The sequence below is a fragment of the Bombus terrestris genome, chromosome 4 (assembly GCF_910591885.1).
Source record: "Bombus terrestris chromosome 4, iyBomTerr1.2, whole genome shotgun sequence".
Classification (NCBI taxonomy): domain Eukaryota; kingdom Metazoa; phylum Arthropoda; class Insecta; order Hymenoptera; family Apidae; genus Bombus; species Bombus terrestris.
The window spans coordinates 18,495,977-18,512,284 of record NC_063272.1 but is presented as its reverse complement, the minus strand read 5'-3'; the positions used below and the strand labels follow the sequence as shown (position 1 = coordinate 18,512,284).

General features: G+C 40.0%; 1 protein-coding gene and 1 long non-coding RNA gene across 4 annotated transcripts in view; one reads left to right on the top strand and one right to left on the bottom strand.

The window, feature by feature from the left end:
* The window catches only part of LOC100648671 (innexin shaking-B), a 29,491-nt gene that overhangs the window by 6,759 nt on the left and 6,424 nt on the right, over positions 1-16,308 (top strand). Inside the window, exons 1-2 of one of the 2 annotated variants that reach the window (XM_012307752.3) lie at positions 1,238-3,390; positions 4,227-4,446. In XM_012307752.3, coding sequence (XP_012163142.1) covers positions 2,992-3,390; positions 4,227-4,446 — 619 coding nt within the window. In that variant the 5' untranslated portion in view covers positions 1,238-2,991. Of the gene's footprint in view, positions 1-1,237; positions 3,391-4,226; positions 4,447-16,308 lie in introns of those variants that run through there. The other variant, XM_003394762.4, reaches the window with a different exon arrangement.
* Positions 4,905-15,129, bottom strand: LOC125384984. 2 transcript variants are annotated; one of them, XR_007223889.1, is made up of 4 exons: positions 14,960-15,129; positions 14,505-14,628; positions 5,876-5,951; positions 4,905-5,039 (listed from the first exon to the last, which is right to left on the bottom strand). It is a non-coding gene; the product is annotated as an uncharacterized LOC125384984 (long non-coding RNA). The 2 variants fall into 2 exon arrangements; XR_007223888.1 differs by having other exon boundaries at positions 14,505-15,129.

Genomic DNA, 16,308 nt, shown 5'->3' with positions numbered 1-16,308 from the left:
AACCAATACCGACGCATAGACTACCACAGACGCAGAATTGATTGTAGCGGTAACGGCAGTTTTTCGCGAATATTTCGGAAACTAAGCGAGTTCGGTGCTTATATGTCTAGATCTGTTGGAACCGTACGAAGGAGTTGCTATTTCTACAGAAGCGTCCGCTTCAGTGGTCCAGTCTAAATGCCTGGATCGGCAAAATTTGGAGAATTCGAACAAGAGAATGGAAAAGAACGAACGTGAATGAGATACCGATACTCGGTACGGGAGGACGCGGACTGCGCTAAGACAATGTAACTTAATACGGTTGGCACGAAGCTCGCGTGGAGACTTTGTTTTCAAAGATTGGCGGTGATGGCTAAAGTGAACGCGTCTGTATCTCGTGTTTCTGCAGACATCGTTGTCGTATTATCGCTGCGTAATCGAAGCAGGAAAGTAATTATACGTCGACGGATTCGATTAGGCTCCGTCTTTGTTCGTCGAGAGTTAACGAAATCACACACGCGACAGAGTTTGCCATATCAATTCGATCTCGTTTGACTAGATGTTATTGCGACGTAACTATACGTCGATAAATTGCTTCAACAAATAAATCGTTCGATTTATTACTCGATATTTTATATTAGAACGTGTATTTCATGAAAAGGATTAAACTGTTGTAAGGAAGAAAGCGGAATGCATTATTATAATTTCATTGATAAACCAAGGAGACAGCACTTGACGAAATCCAAAGTAATATAATTAAATCGTAGCTAAGTCAAGTAGGCAGGTGAAATCTTGCAAAAATTGTATCGTTAAAGGAAATAACTAGGACCGGAAGAATGATAAAAAGGAAAAATTATTATGTACAGCGAGTTTCGAGCGAACGACATGCAAATACTTACAAGCGGGGGATTAGGTGATTTCTTGTGAAAAGAGAAGAAGAAGATACATGTATAGTGTCAATCTTTCAGGAGAATAATGTTTCAACATGTTTGATATTAAGAGTTTGCCTGATACATTATCATACATGATACATTCATTGAAAAAACATGAAGGATAATCCTTTGATATTCGGTTGATAAATTTTCCAATTTTTGTTCATTTTTCTCGATAACGAAATCATATAAGAAGTTGGAATTCTGAAGGCAAATGACAAAGGGAACGACGACGATTGAAATATTGTAAAGAACAACGGTATGTGCAACTTCATTGACAAGACAAGAGGAAGATACTTAGAGGATCATACAAGTTATGTGTTTAGTATCGAGGCCAAGGGATGCCTCTCAAGTTCGGCCAGTCTTCTAACGGCTTGCTTCCGCGCACCACGTGTGTCTGTCACCGTGTCCGAATACTCGTTCCGTCCTCTCGTTGCTCTGGTTTTTCCATTTTTATCCATTTTTATCCACTCATTTATCCTAGAAATATACAGTTGTTTAGGAGAAAAAAGAAAATCAGCACCCATTTACCAGGTCACGCGTGCCAAACAAGTTGGAATTAACTGTGGAAGAACGTGCTTAGTAGCTCGTTATAGAAACGCGCGTCAAACATGACAGAACGTGGAGAAGATCTGTAAATTGAAGAAAAAATGAAAATATTCGAAGAAATTGTCGACTTGGCAAGTCCTTCTAGCAGTGATCTCAAAGAAGTTTTCGGAAAATATTGCAACTGTACGAAAGAATGATAACAGAAAGTGGGAAATGAAATACTTTTGAGAAAGGAAGATGAATGAAATGAGGAAAATTGAAAGGATGGCAGCTTGAGAGGTAGAAAGGTAGAAACTCGACGAAATACGTATACTGTGAAGCATCGAGTGAAAAATTGAGTTGGTCAGAGTTTTCTGTGGTTAATCACGATGATGAAACCGATACGGGCCGACAGTGACGAACATTATTTCTCTACGCGTTTGCTGTTTCCTGTGAAAGATTTGAAGGATTACGTAATGATACGCGCAATCTGCAGTAAAAATCGTACACATTCTGTGAATATTTAGATAAAATTGATAGAAATTTGGAACGTTTTTGAGAAAACTGCCTCGAATATTTCTCCGCGTTAGATAAAAAAATAAACTGAATAGTCGGGATCGGAAATTGTCAATCGTTTATGGTAAAAAATATTCTGATCAAATATTCACGGTACATCATTTAGAAATATTCATCGTTTCTTTCGGACATTTATCGATATTAAATCGGCAGAATGATATTTCAACGAAAATTTCTTACAACAACGCGTATTATCGTTTTTATTTAACGTTCTCCATCCGGAAAATGCATCTTTCAATTTGAATTTTATGAATTCTCGAACCGTTAGCTTCTATTCTTAGATTTTAATCATCGGTGAAAGCTTGACGTACACGTAAGCGTCAACTTCGTCTACAATAATAATTCAACTGCTAATTACAAGTCTAATATGCTTGCAGTTAATTTCAATTTCAGCAGTTTTGCATTAACGAGTAAGAATCGAGTTTAATCGCCTCCAAGTTATAACCTTCGACTAAAAGTTTCAACGTCTATAACTATGTTAACTTCGATAATCTATAAACAATCGATCGCTACCTCGACAATATTTCATTTCGATAATTCCTCGCTTAATAATTATCGGATTTCGAATTTGAAGAATTCGCCAACCGATAATTAATTTCTCCCAAAAATTTCCCTACCAATAGTTATTTGACTTGAAGAAGAATTGCTTGACCGATAATTATTTGATTTGCAATATCAAAAATTTATCGACCGATAACTGCTTGAATTTCAAGTTGAAAGACTTGCAAGCTCATAATTATTTGGCTTTCGAGTTCACGAATTTTCCAAATGATAATTATCTCCCATCGCGATTCGATTCAGCAAGAAAAATCCTGCAATTGCAAATAAGAAGACCACCGATTAAAAAGATTATTCGAAATAAAAGAAAAACCGAATTACAAAGACGGATCTGCAAAACGGGGAAGAGAACGATCATCTTCTCGAAGAGGAGGATTCTGTAGTCTCGAAATTGATTCGTCGTTCGAGACGTAGAAAAATGCCTCTGATGATGAAGATGGTGGATGTATTCGGCTCCTTGAGGTCTCTGTTTAAAGTTCAACGGATCTCCGAGGACACTATGATATTTCGACTGCATTATCGCGCAACGGTGGCGCTTTTGCTTGGTGGGTGTGTAACGCTGGCGTGCAAAAGTATTTCCGGTTCGCCAATCCACTGTGAGGCCTCAGGTTCCGTGGATAAAATTGTTTTGGAAACATTTTGCTGGCTACATACCACGTATAGTATGGTGCACGCGTTTAATAAGAGTTTGGGACAGGCAGTACCTTATCCTGGTGTTTCGAATAGCAAAGGAGATGGAATGCACGGACACGCGTCGCACCCCTTGGTCAAACAGCACAAGTATTATCAATGGGTCATCTTCTTTCTATTGTTGCAAGTACGAAAACGTCATTCTATCGCTGTGGTAGATAATATTAATAGCGATAATAGCGATTGGCACGATAATTCCGTAGAATTTCCACTTTTCCAAACGTTTGATTATCCGAACGATATCGGACGATAAAATAAACTAGTTACTCTAAACGGACTTGGATATATCATTCTCCATAATTCCTTATTAGACGTAAAAGTGGCGAAGAATTATTTATTATTGTACTATTTCACCTCATAGAAGTAAAGTTTTTAACATCCATGTACACATGCGCGCGCGCTCGCACACGCTATTTATAATACATTATTACAAAATATATATTGTACTTTTAATCATAAAAGTACTTGTAATATGAATATTTTCTATTATCCCTAATAATATAAGATATGATTATCTATGATATAATAATGTCTCGACACGTGGCTAAAACACATCAACACGTTATTACGAAAATATTACTACAACGACTACTATAAATATCGCTGTACTCTTTTAATTCTGCCCTTGTTCAAATATAAAGGCAACTCCACATATTTGACTAGGGAGTTTGCTGTGGTTTGAAAATAGCGTATCATCATTTTATCCCGAATTCTCATGTTTGAAAGCGATCTTACAACTTTTAAATATCACAAACAGCATCGTGTGTATGTATATTTTACTCAAATTATTTATTCTTTATTAACTTGTTCGGTGTAGCAAGTACGCTTAGTCCGCAGTTTGTCCATCTTACAAAGATAGCGTACGTTTATTTTAATCAACCCTGTAATGTGTCACGTGTAATGTGCAATAGACCCATTGAACGTGGTAATAGCGTTAAAATATTGGACGATTCTTTTTTTCAGGCGATCCTGTTCTACACGCCTCGATGGCTATGGAAAGGATGGGAGGGTGGCAAGATTCATGCTTTAATGATGGATCTTGATATCGGTCTTTGTTCCGAGGTCGAAAAGAAGCAGAAGAAGAAAATGTTGCTCGACTATCTGTGGGAGAATCTTCGATTTCACAATTGGTGGGCATACAGGTACTACCTCTGCGAACTTCTTGCCCTGCTGAATGTGGTCGGTGAGTTGCACGTTAGTTCTTCTTCTTCGTTGTTTCGATACGTGATAAATTATATTGATCGTTATGCGCAATAGGGGACTTGATCCCTACCGATCTCAATTTTCTTTCTACGCATTGTGCAGTAACCGGCTTTTTTACATAGCTCAAACTAAACTTAGCTTATTGACGTGTATACGATGAGTGAGTATGCGCGGCTGTGCACGCTTGTGAAATGAATGGGGCGGGGGGCTATATACATACATGTACACATATTAGAAATTAATAGAATCAGCATTAGTGCGAAATAATTTTCGATGAATCGATTGACGCACGCGCAATGCAAGTAATAAACAAAACTAGAAAAGATGGGAAAACAGTAATATCTGGGTAATGTGCGGTATAGAATTAAATATCACGTAATTACGTATTTATTTTTATTTATTATTTCTTAGTCCGTGCCTTTCGGCTTTGGACGGACCTTCGGTTTTAAATCACTTATGTCTAATTCTTTTCTTACATATCTACCAATAGTACAATATCTTTTCCACTCTATTCTATTGCACTCCCTTGGTTACGTAATTACATATATTCTACAGCAAACATTCTGCAGCATTCTGAAAAACATAATCTAAAGTCTAAACAATGCGCAATTCTCTACATAGAGATTTCTCGAAACGATGAACAGAATTATAAAAGAAAATCAATCCTGTTCGGACGTGTATTGTTTGTTTTTTAACTAGTTTTAATACTTGATTAATGGGATGGCATGAATACGTACAGGAAACATTCGATAATAAAGAATGAATGTAAAAAGATGATAAAGAACTGTACAGTCCTCATCCCCACAAGGCGTAAGCGATGGGGAGTGGGGTGGGGGTGGGGGTGGGGGAGGAAGGAGAAGGAGATTCCCCTGACGCACCGGAAAGCACGACGACCCGTTGCGATCTAGCAATGTAACATGATCCAAGAATGTGGCATATCGTTGAGACAATGTATCTAGATACAAATTCAAAAGCAAAACTTTTTTATTTTTAACCTTTTTTTCCAAGTTAAACGTTTACCAACGTATCTTTCTGGTGAAAACGAACACGATACAAACATTTTAATCGGAAAAATTGCCGATTCTTGTGTAATTATCGAATGTTTCCCGTATTTAAATGTCACGTAGTTTAATGAACCGTTCGATCTTTTCAAAGAGCTTTTAAAGGAGGATACAAATAAATAAGGTGTAATAATCGATGAGATGAGATTTGGCTATTTATAATATTAAATATGAAAGAAAGCTCATCGACGTTTCTGCGCCCATGCGCTTTCCGTCGTCAGAGATATAACGTATTAAAGGTCTAACTAACTGAGAATACGATAATTTAATAGTGAAAATAAAATATAGTGAAATTAATAAAAGATCGAGTGATGTTTAAGAGCAGTACGCTTAGTGGAGGATACATACCGTAGCGTTCCTCTTTCTTCGTCAACCTTTTTCCTTGCCAGCTATCGCAGACTATTTAGATCATCTGCTTAAATGGCTGAAACGATTAAGAATTTTCGTGCTAAGAAACTTTAATAATGGTACGACTAAATCAAAATTTATATATAATATAATAGGTATATATGTAGGAAATTAATCGCTTTAATCTATAATGTGTACAGAGACTGGCTACAAAAAGTATTTACACACCATTGTATTCGTTATAACACTTACATATCGATTACGCAAGGGTAATTCATTCAATTTAACCACCTCAAATAACTTTTAAATTATGCGTTCGATGAAAAATTGTTACGTACAAATAGGCGCGTGGTTTTAGAAAGGGCCAGAGGCGATGTAACGGCATTTCTTCTATACATCTCGTCTAGAGAGATTTCAAAACTTTCAACGTCAACTTTGTTTTCTTTAAACAAAATCATATATATTTTATGTCACAGTTGGAAAGAATATCAATCTGCAAGTAAAAAATGACCCTATTACGACGTTAAACCTAATGGCGGAGGAGATATTGTGCACCGTTTATGGAAAAGTTAGCTCGGTATCGGCGATAAAGGTGAATAGTAGCGTCAGAAGATGATTCTAACAATCTTTGTCACTACCGCTGTCTTTCCTTATCCATATACACACGTATGCATATGTGTATGCATGCATATACATGCAATTTCTTCAAACTCCACGCTGTTTCCTAGTACTAGTATTTCGAGTACGGTATATTTATTAAATATACCGAATCGGTAAATTCGTTTCTTTTCGACACGTGAAAGTTTTCCAAGAATATTTGCCCAAGCACCGTTTCATCTTCAACGTACCATGCGTCTCTTTGACGAACGAATAAACTTTAGTCTTCGCCTTCTTTAGTTATTTTTAAGTTGGCAAATCGTTTAACATCTGCTTCGTCCGTAAATAGTGCGGAGAAAGTAAGAATTTCACTAGAGAGTCGTCCTTTTGTAGCTAATTAGACAATTTGAATTTCCAATGTCGAGGGGCAGCTTTTTTGTTAACTCTTTTGGAAGTTGCGAAAGTTAAATATACACGAGTATAAAGGAGAAGTATCGAATATAGAATGCAATTTTTCCATATGTAAAAAGAGAAATATTCGGGTTATCGGACAGGTGAACCGAGATTCCAGCTCGGATATATATATATATATATATATATATATATATGTCGGGTTGGCGATACGATTAGAGTTAGGGTTAAGGGCGTAAACGAATTCCTATTGACACTAGACGTGATCACTATGCAATAGAGGAGATATTTACTAGTGCAAACATGACCATGTTGGAATTGGACAAGTAATCGCGATAAATTGATACTCGAGAAGCTAATGACAATGATCCTAGGCTCAATAACGAATCCACGGTCAACGGGATGACGAACTCTACGCTTCTTTAGCGTCTAAGTTGTACTCAATGTTAATGCGTGGGGCAATCACTACGTATCCGAGAGTTACTTGAATCGTCGTCGAGATCGTACCGGAGAGTGACTCTCCGTCTCGACGATGCCGTCGAGGAAAACTATAATGGGTGGGTCTAAGGACATGAGATCCTCGGATTCGTCAAAGAAAGCTTTCGTTCCAAAGGTGAGGGAAATTAGCGCTATTGCTAATTGGTCGATCTCCATATCGGCGTTTTGAAAGAGATGCTGGCCGCCCTTGAGGGGAGGTTGTTGACGGGGGGCAACGCTCGTGGAGGATAGGTTTCTCCTATCTTCCCGTAGTTGCAACAAAGTCTATTTGACGGACTTCGCTTGACTAAATCTTAAGATCTATAGCGGGTCCTCACGTTAGCTAAACATACGCCACAAAGGCATGCCGACACCCGGCGATCATCTTACTCGGAGGACGAAATCTGCGTGTGGCGGGCCGCGGGATAGAAACTATTGAAGTATTTACTGCCACGTGTCGCTACGACTATTTCTTTTAAGGAGAGGAATAGAGTTACTCTGTGCCTTTGTTAGATAAAACGTTCATCCCTTTGACCGCGGCTACGTTCGGCGACTGATTGTCGCCTCGAGCCCAAGCTCATGATCATAAATCTCGAACAATCGGAGCGGCATTTGTTTAATCTAAGTTACAGAGTTGCGGTGTTCCCGCGAATCCAAGGAGGAGCTCCGGCGTTCTTTCATCTCCGACACGGCCATTCTGACTATCACACGTCCTCGGGTGTAGCTACAATATTGAGTTTTCTTAACGTTAGTCTCGGTACAATTAACATTGTTTAAAATTTAACTTAATGTCTAAATAAGCTGAGGGTCCAGTGTAACAACAAAGTTTTGTTCGGGGGTTTGACAACAAAAGGAATAGAAGAGAACATGAATTAGTAACGTTGTAATTAGTATCGGAAGTGCTAGTTGCATCCTGTGGGTTATCAGTCGGGTCATAACGGCAAAATGGACCAGTCTCGATTTCGTACCCCAATGGATCTCGTTTTTCTAGATCGCACGACCGCACCAAACTTCGTAACACTGTAGTTCATGGTGCGCGTGAACACATCACTTGCCCCTTAGTCGAGCTTCATAACACTATAGCTCATGGTGCGCGTGAACACATCACTTGCCCCTTTACCGAGCTTCACAACTCTATAGCTCATGGTGCGCGTGAACACATCACTTGCCCCTTTACCGAGCTTCATAACGTACTCCGTAAGGTGCTACGGTCTTTGTGCTAAGGATCTTCCGAGATCGAGGCACTCATGTCGTCGTGGTCACTGTTATTGCCGTCACTACCGACGTCCAACTCAGCGGGAACGCGACTGTCCGGCATTTTTCTTAATCTGTCGTGACTGTCTTTATACGATCGTTTGCCGTCTAGCGTTTTTAGAATATATCTATCTCCTTCCAAAATCTCGGTTATTACAAATGGACCCTTGAATTTCGGCTCTAGCTTGGTTTGGTTTCTTTCCTCGTTCTTGCGTAGTACGAAGTCGCCGAGGTTAAACCTAACCACTTTAGCTTTGTTCCTATCAAATCTTTCTTTGTCGTATTGGGCGTTACTTTCTATGTTCTGTACGGCCTGCTGCCTTACATCGGAGATATCGACTTCTTTTTCTTCGATATTGTCGGGTAGCAATAGGTCATACGGTCTCGCCGATCTACCGATTAGTAGTTGTAAAGGACTCGAATTGGTCACGCGGTTGACGGTGCAGTTCAACGCTAGCTGCATTTCCCCAATCGCGTCTTGCCACGGCCGCCCGGTCGTTTCTACTGTCGTGAACGTATTTTCAATGTACGCATAACACGCTCTACCTGTCTATTGGCTCTATCATCGGTCGCTATCGAGTGAACTTTAATTCGTTTGCTTTCACAGAATTCTCGAAATTCATTACCCTTAGGACATCTTTCCTGATCTGCTACTATCCGGCAGGGACTTCCGAATAAAATATAGCGGGTTTAAGCGCTTTAATGGTGTTACGGAAATCTATCTTACGAGTACGATGCAGGTATACGAATTTAGTGAACACATCGATCAAACAATGACGTACTCCTTTGAATCGCTTTTACCACTCAACTTGCCTGTTATGTCCATGTGGACCGTATGCCAGGGTATGCTGGTCTTAGGTATAGGATGTAGTTCGGCTTGTATCTTACCTGAACTAGCTTTCGAAACTTGACAAGCATGACAGTTCTCAATGAATCGGCGAACGTACTTCGCCATCCCTTCGAACCAGTAATACTCGTACAGTCTCTCGAGCGTTTTCTCCCAACCCAAGTGCATAATTGACTGGTGCACATGGTTAATAACAGACTATCTAAAACCTCTTAGGACTATAGGTAAACAGAGAGTCCTGCCTTTTCTTTGTATCCTACGGTAAAGAGTATCGGACCGTAATTCGTATGTATTCGCGATGTCTTCCGCGAGCTCATCGTTTTGCAATTTCTTGACGATTCCCAAGGTTTGAGAATCACGACGTTGTTCGACTAGTAGCCAGTATTCCGATATTTCGGCCAGATTGATTTCTTTCTCCGCAATTTTATCAATTTTACGGTGGTCTAAATCTACGGGGTTTCGCGAGAAGAAATCTACGTGGGCTGTCCGTTTACTTTCCAGATACATAATGTCAAAAAACAAAAGTCTGCAAGTAGGCCCATCACCGATGGTCCCTGTCATTTAAATGTACTTTATTACTCGACGCTTTCGACGAGTCGCAATCCGTGACGACAAGAAATTCCCATCCATGTAGATAGTGACGGAAACGCTCGACTGCGTTTACGACTGCTAACGTCTCTAGTTCGTAGGAATTATACCTAGATTCTGTGAGGGTAGTTCTTTTGCTGTAATACTCTATTGCTTTGCCTTTACCTTCGACTTGATGCGTCAAAATCGCCCCGTAACTCTCCGAGCTAGCGTCAGTATGTAGTTCTATCGGGTAATTGGGGTCGAATATCATTAACACCGGCGCGTCGGTCAGGGCGGAAACTGCCTGTTGTCTTATTTTCTCGTGCCTATCTGTCCAAGTTATATTTCTGTTATTTGAGATGAGCGCATACAGGGGTTTCATCACCTGTGAGAATTTAGGGATGAACTTTCGGAAGTACGAAGCTAACCCTATGAACTGCCTGGACTGTGTGACGGCTGTTGGCACAGGTAAAGAGCTTAAGGTGTGTATTTTACCCGGGTTCGGACGAACTTCTTCGTTATGAATTACATATCTCAAATAGAGCACCGATGTCTTTAGAAAAGGAACAGTTCGCAATGTTAACAGAGAATCCTGCTTTTACGAGGGTATCTAATACGGTGTTCAATCTTCCTAAAGCTTGATCTATCGAGTCGGCAATAATTAGAACGTTATCGAAATAAATAACAACGTACGAATGAGCGAGGTGGCCTAGGGCCTTGCGAATGGCCCTCCGAAAGACGGACGGCGCAATTTTTTCAGTTCAACGGCATCGTTATCTACTCATATTGTCTGTCGGGAGTAACGAACGCTGTATACTCCGCTGAATTAGGATAAGTAGGAATTTGGTGAAACCCGCTGGCCATATCCAGGCTAATAAAATATCTCGCCTCTTGCAATCTCGCGACTTGATCCGCAATAAGGAGTAAAGGGTACCGATCCGCGACGGTACTTTGATTTAGTTCTCGGGGATCCACTCGTAATATATCTGAGCCGCTTTTCTCTTCACGAGTTACGTAGGGCTCGCGAATGGCGAATTACTAGGCCTTATGTTCTTTGCTTTAATTAAAACGCTTATTTTCTCACGTACCGCTCTTCGGTCCTCCTCACTAAATCTATAAGGACTTCCTCATACGGTGATGTTAGGATCAATTAATCGTATTTCTAACCAGCCTGTATTTACGCGAATACGTAGGGAATCCGTAACGAATGAATCTTTGAATTTGTCGAGAAGAGAAATTGATCGACTTTTATTATTACCATGTACATCAGTTTCAGCTTCATTAACGACAATCTCGTTTGCAGTGGTTTCATTACAGACATTAATTATTTTTGTTTTACACATAGCGAGGCTATTTTGTGTAATGTTACGTCAAAACCCAGACTTAGAGTTCCGCAACTAATCGCGATATCATATTTTAGATAACTATCAGCAAGGACATGAGAAATTATCTTCGATGTAAAAATCATTAATACACACGATGAACAAATGGGAGGCGTATGTTTAATACAAGTATTTCCTGCCCCTCGCATTACTAATATGTCAGTCATTCTTTTGCCAGAAATCTCGAGGCCACGGACTCTTTAATTAGTGAACGCTCGGCTCCCGAATCCGAGTAAAATGGAAACGACTCACCCAGATGACTTGATCTACCCGATGATGCTTCCAGTACGTAGAAGTCGACTCGCCACTCGTTATTGAAATTATGGTTTTCTTTCATAATCAGGTTGACAGTTGCGCCCCGTGCAGCGGGGTCGGAACGTGCGATTTTAAGGGTTAAAACGTGGTAGCGAAAACTTGTTAGGTTTCACACTCGATTTTGCACTAGCGACTGGGTTACTCGCGCACGATGGTCGTAAGTTCTAACACTGTTATAATCGGCACTGATCCCACTTCTGATGTCGGGTTGGCGATACGATTAGAGTTAGGGTTAAGGGCGTAAACGAATTCCTATTGACACTAGACGTGATCACTATGCAGTAGAGGAGATATTTACTAGTGCAAACATGACCATGTTGGAATTGGACAAGTAATCGCGATAAATTGATACTCGAGAAGCTAATGACAATGATCCTAGGCTCAATAACGAATCCACGGTCAACGGGATGACGAACTCTACGCTTCTTTAGCGTCTAAGTTGTACTCAATGTTAATGCGTGGGGCAATCACTACGTATCCGAGAGTTACTTGAATCGTCGTCGAGATCGTACCGGAGAGTGACTCTCCGTCTCGACGATGCCGTCGAGGAAAACTATAATGGGTGGGTCTAAGGACATGAGATCCTCGGATTCGTCAAAGAAAGCTTTCGTTCCAAAGGTGAGGGAAATTAGCGCTATTGCTAATTGGTCGATCTCCATATCGGCGTTTTGAAAGAGATGCTGGCCGCCCTTGAGGGGAGGTTGTTGACGGGGGGCAACGCTCGTGGAGGATAGGTTTCTCCTATCTTCCCGTAGTTGCAACAAAGTCTATTTGACGGACTTCGCTTGACTAAATCTTAAGATCTATAGCGGGTCCTCACGTTAGCTAAACATACGCCACAAAGGCATGCCGACACCCGGCGATCATCTTACTCGGAGGACGAAATCTGCGTGTGGCGGGCCGCGGGATAGAAACTATTGAAGTATTTACTGCCACGTGTCGCTACGACTATTTCTTTTAAGGAGAGGAATAGAGTTACTCTGTGCCTTTGTTAGATAAAACGTTCATCCCTTTGACCGCGGCTACGTTCGGCGACTGATTGTCGCCTCGAGCCCAAGCTCATGATCATAAATCTCGAACAATCGGAGCGGCATTTGTTTAATCTAAGTTACAGAGTTGCGGTGTTCCCGCGAATCCAAGGAGGAGCTCCGGCGTTCTTTCATCTCCGACATATATATATATATATATATATATCTTTTTTTACGTGTCTATTAACACTTGCAATGAAAACGGTCGTAAACGGTCAACGAGCAGAAATGTAGATAAATTTTCGGTAACTTTGAATCAACAGTTTTATCAAACGTAATAAGTAATAATCAAATTGATAGAAGCGGAACAGCGAAAGTTAAGTGTCGATAATTTTCAACGTACTCGCAACGGCAGAACACGAGATGCGTTTGATAAAGAGAAAAGAGAAAGAGAAAGAAAAAGGAAACGAAGAAAAGAAACAAAACGATCACGGATGGAAAAGTTGAGGACATTAAACGGATAATTTAAAAGGGAATCGTAGTTCTTGAAAGAAGAAAAAACCACATAATTGAAGGATTTCGATCGTTAAACGTTCTGTTTAGAAATAATTTCCATTATATACGTATGTTAGCGACAAAACATCATCTCAAGGAGATTATGGCAGATAGCATTAGCTAAATAGGTATTTAGCGTTAGCTTGATTTATGAGTGGGCCATGGACTCGATAAGCACCCCGGCAGAATACTTGAATTGAAAGATTCGTGAGATAGCTCACCTATGGCAAGCGATCCGACGAGACGTTTCATTGCCAAAGAATTGAAGAATCGGGCATTGTCCGAAGGAGATCTGGCTACGAACCGGACAACAAGGCATCGACGTGTTTCGGTATCTAACGGTAAGCGGCCCTGCGTACGCGGCGCTTACCCCAGAACCTCGAAAGAGCAAAGAAAGAGTATAAAAGCTCTTTATAAAAAGATCCAACACGTATAACGGTTATCGTACGACGATTATCGAGAGAAATTGTGTTTTGGTTGCTGATAATGGTGTAAACTATCGTTTGCCATTCGATCATCCAAGACACGTAAAGAGAAAGGCGATCTGTATAAAACTCGAAGAAACGTATGTTTGTTAAATTGATACTTGATTTCTAACTGGAATTATTTAACAGAAAAATCAACAAATATAATTTTCTATCGAAGGACAAATATTTTGAAAATTCGCACTGTTGCCACTTGTCATCGACGTACCGAATAATTTTTGTTCGAGTTTGACGTTAGTGGTTGGTAATTTGAAGGAAAAGTTTGGTTTCGTAGCGATAAGACATAAACTTGAAAGCCAAACACCTAATCCAAACATAGATAGCTACTATGCGCGAAATACGATTTCTCTCATCGATACTGCTTATCGACTAGCGAAATTTCCTACATCGATAACGATTATCGGCAATGAAAAAGATTTTTCGTCCAGATATAATTATTATTTGTTACAAAAAACATTTTAATCGGAAAGATAATTGCTATTCTGTGACCTTTTTCATGACATTTTGGTTGTAACAGTTATGGACCCTGAAAAAGGAAAAAATATAAAGAAACGATACAAAAGGGAAAAATATAAGATGAGGAATGCGCAACTATTGTAGAAAAAGGAGAGACGTAAAGCATTATTGCGTACTAAATAATACCGATTGACTATTGACTATTTACGATATTTACAATATGTTACAGTCGTGTTAGTAGTTGTTAGTTGTATTATTAATCGTATAATAAAGCGTTGTCGTCATTGACGACATTGACGCTGTCATCCTTACCTTCTTTCAGAAGCGTGCCCGACGATACGGATCTATGCAGCGATAGCGTTCCATGTTGTTCCGATTGTTATCTCAGCTTCATTTTTTTTGTCGGTTCGGATCGCATGAATTATACAGAAATTTACTGAAATTACCGAAAATATATTATAGATAATTATAGAATTATGAAAATATATGGTTATCGTGCTACAGGCGTGTTCTTTTAATTATAGATTGGTATGTACGAAAGATGCGATAAATAAGTGGAATGTTTTGTTCGTTTTTCGTTCGCATGGAAACAAAATTATCACGGTATATAAATAATGCCGGAGGAAGGTAGCCAGTTTTTCTTTCTGTATGCAAAGTCGACAAACAAACAAACAATCATCGACAATATATTCGTTGATAATAGTAGTTAATAATAATGAAATATGTTCGTTCATGATCGTGCAATACGGACGATAGTACAGTGGAACCTGGACTTTGGGTCGGACAGATCCCCAGGTCGGTGGCAACAGACATTGGAGAAGTCGGATCTTGCGCGCAACTATGAGTTCGTTCGTGCTTATTCGTCTTCGTTTAAGTTCATCTGCGTTCGTTTGTGTTTCCCTGCGTACTGTCTTGTTCGTTTGCGCTTGTTCGCGAGATGTCGTCCTAGCGGCGTAAAGAAGAACCGGTGAATGAACGAACGATTCACGATGAAATTTGGCAACGATACAACGGACCACGTATGCCACACTTAAACGACCGATATACGCGTGTAATTGTCTGTCGCTTTTCTTCAACGACCACTTTGTTCCTGGCAGACTGCTGTCGACGTTCTCTAACAATCGGGATACTGGTAATACGAATTGGCAATTGCATAGGTATAATTACATAGGTATAATCGCCGCCCGGTCTTACATTTCAAGATATTCGTAAAATTCTTCGATTGAATTCAGGTTACGATTGCGGTATTCCGGTAAGCAGGAGGAGGTGATTGTTTCATTTTTTGGAAATTTGACGAAGAAAATCACCGAAGAGCTATTCTATTCCGCGTGTAATCGACTGTAACTTTTATTAACTAGATATACGGTACTGAGAGTATGAATACGTATGAATACGGTGACTGAGAAAAATATTTACACGTTTATCGTGGAAAACTTTGACGGACAATGCTATTGGTCGGGTGTCTAATTTTGCAACAGTCGATAGACTGACCAAGGCCTGATAGGCCTGAGCTGATAAGCCACAGATATAGAAAAAAAAAAAAAACGGATTTTTAAAAGAATCGCAAATTTTATGCCTCTACATGCCACTTGCGATCGTCGCGATCGTCATAATCGGTTGCTACCGTTGACACGAAAAGATTCCGTCGACGCTTTTCAATAAAACGATACCGATTCTTGTTATATTAGAAACATTGAAATATGTTCGAGTAACGATGAAAGCGAGAAGGCCAGCCAAAACGCGGAAAAATATTTTCCTTACGTTTTTCAATATATATTTAAGGAGCCAGACGCCTAGGAGAAAGTCTGAGATTGCTGTGACACGCGATAAAGTAGTTTCGTTTCTAGCAGAAAAAGCGAAACAGTTTGGTAAAACACGCGACGGTGGCGATTCGATATCGACGGTTACCTCGGCTGCTGCCGCTCGACGTAACGGAACCGCTAAACGCATGCGGCTGTTACTCGCCACTATTGAATACCATACGTCACATACGTCACATACGGCACATACGGCACATACGGCACATACGACGGTACTGGTACACACCCGTATATCTTCTAATAAATCGTTTTCTTATCATACGCGCTACATCTTATTCTCGTAGTACAAAGTTTTC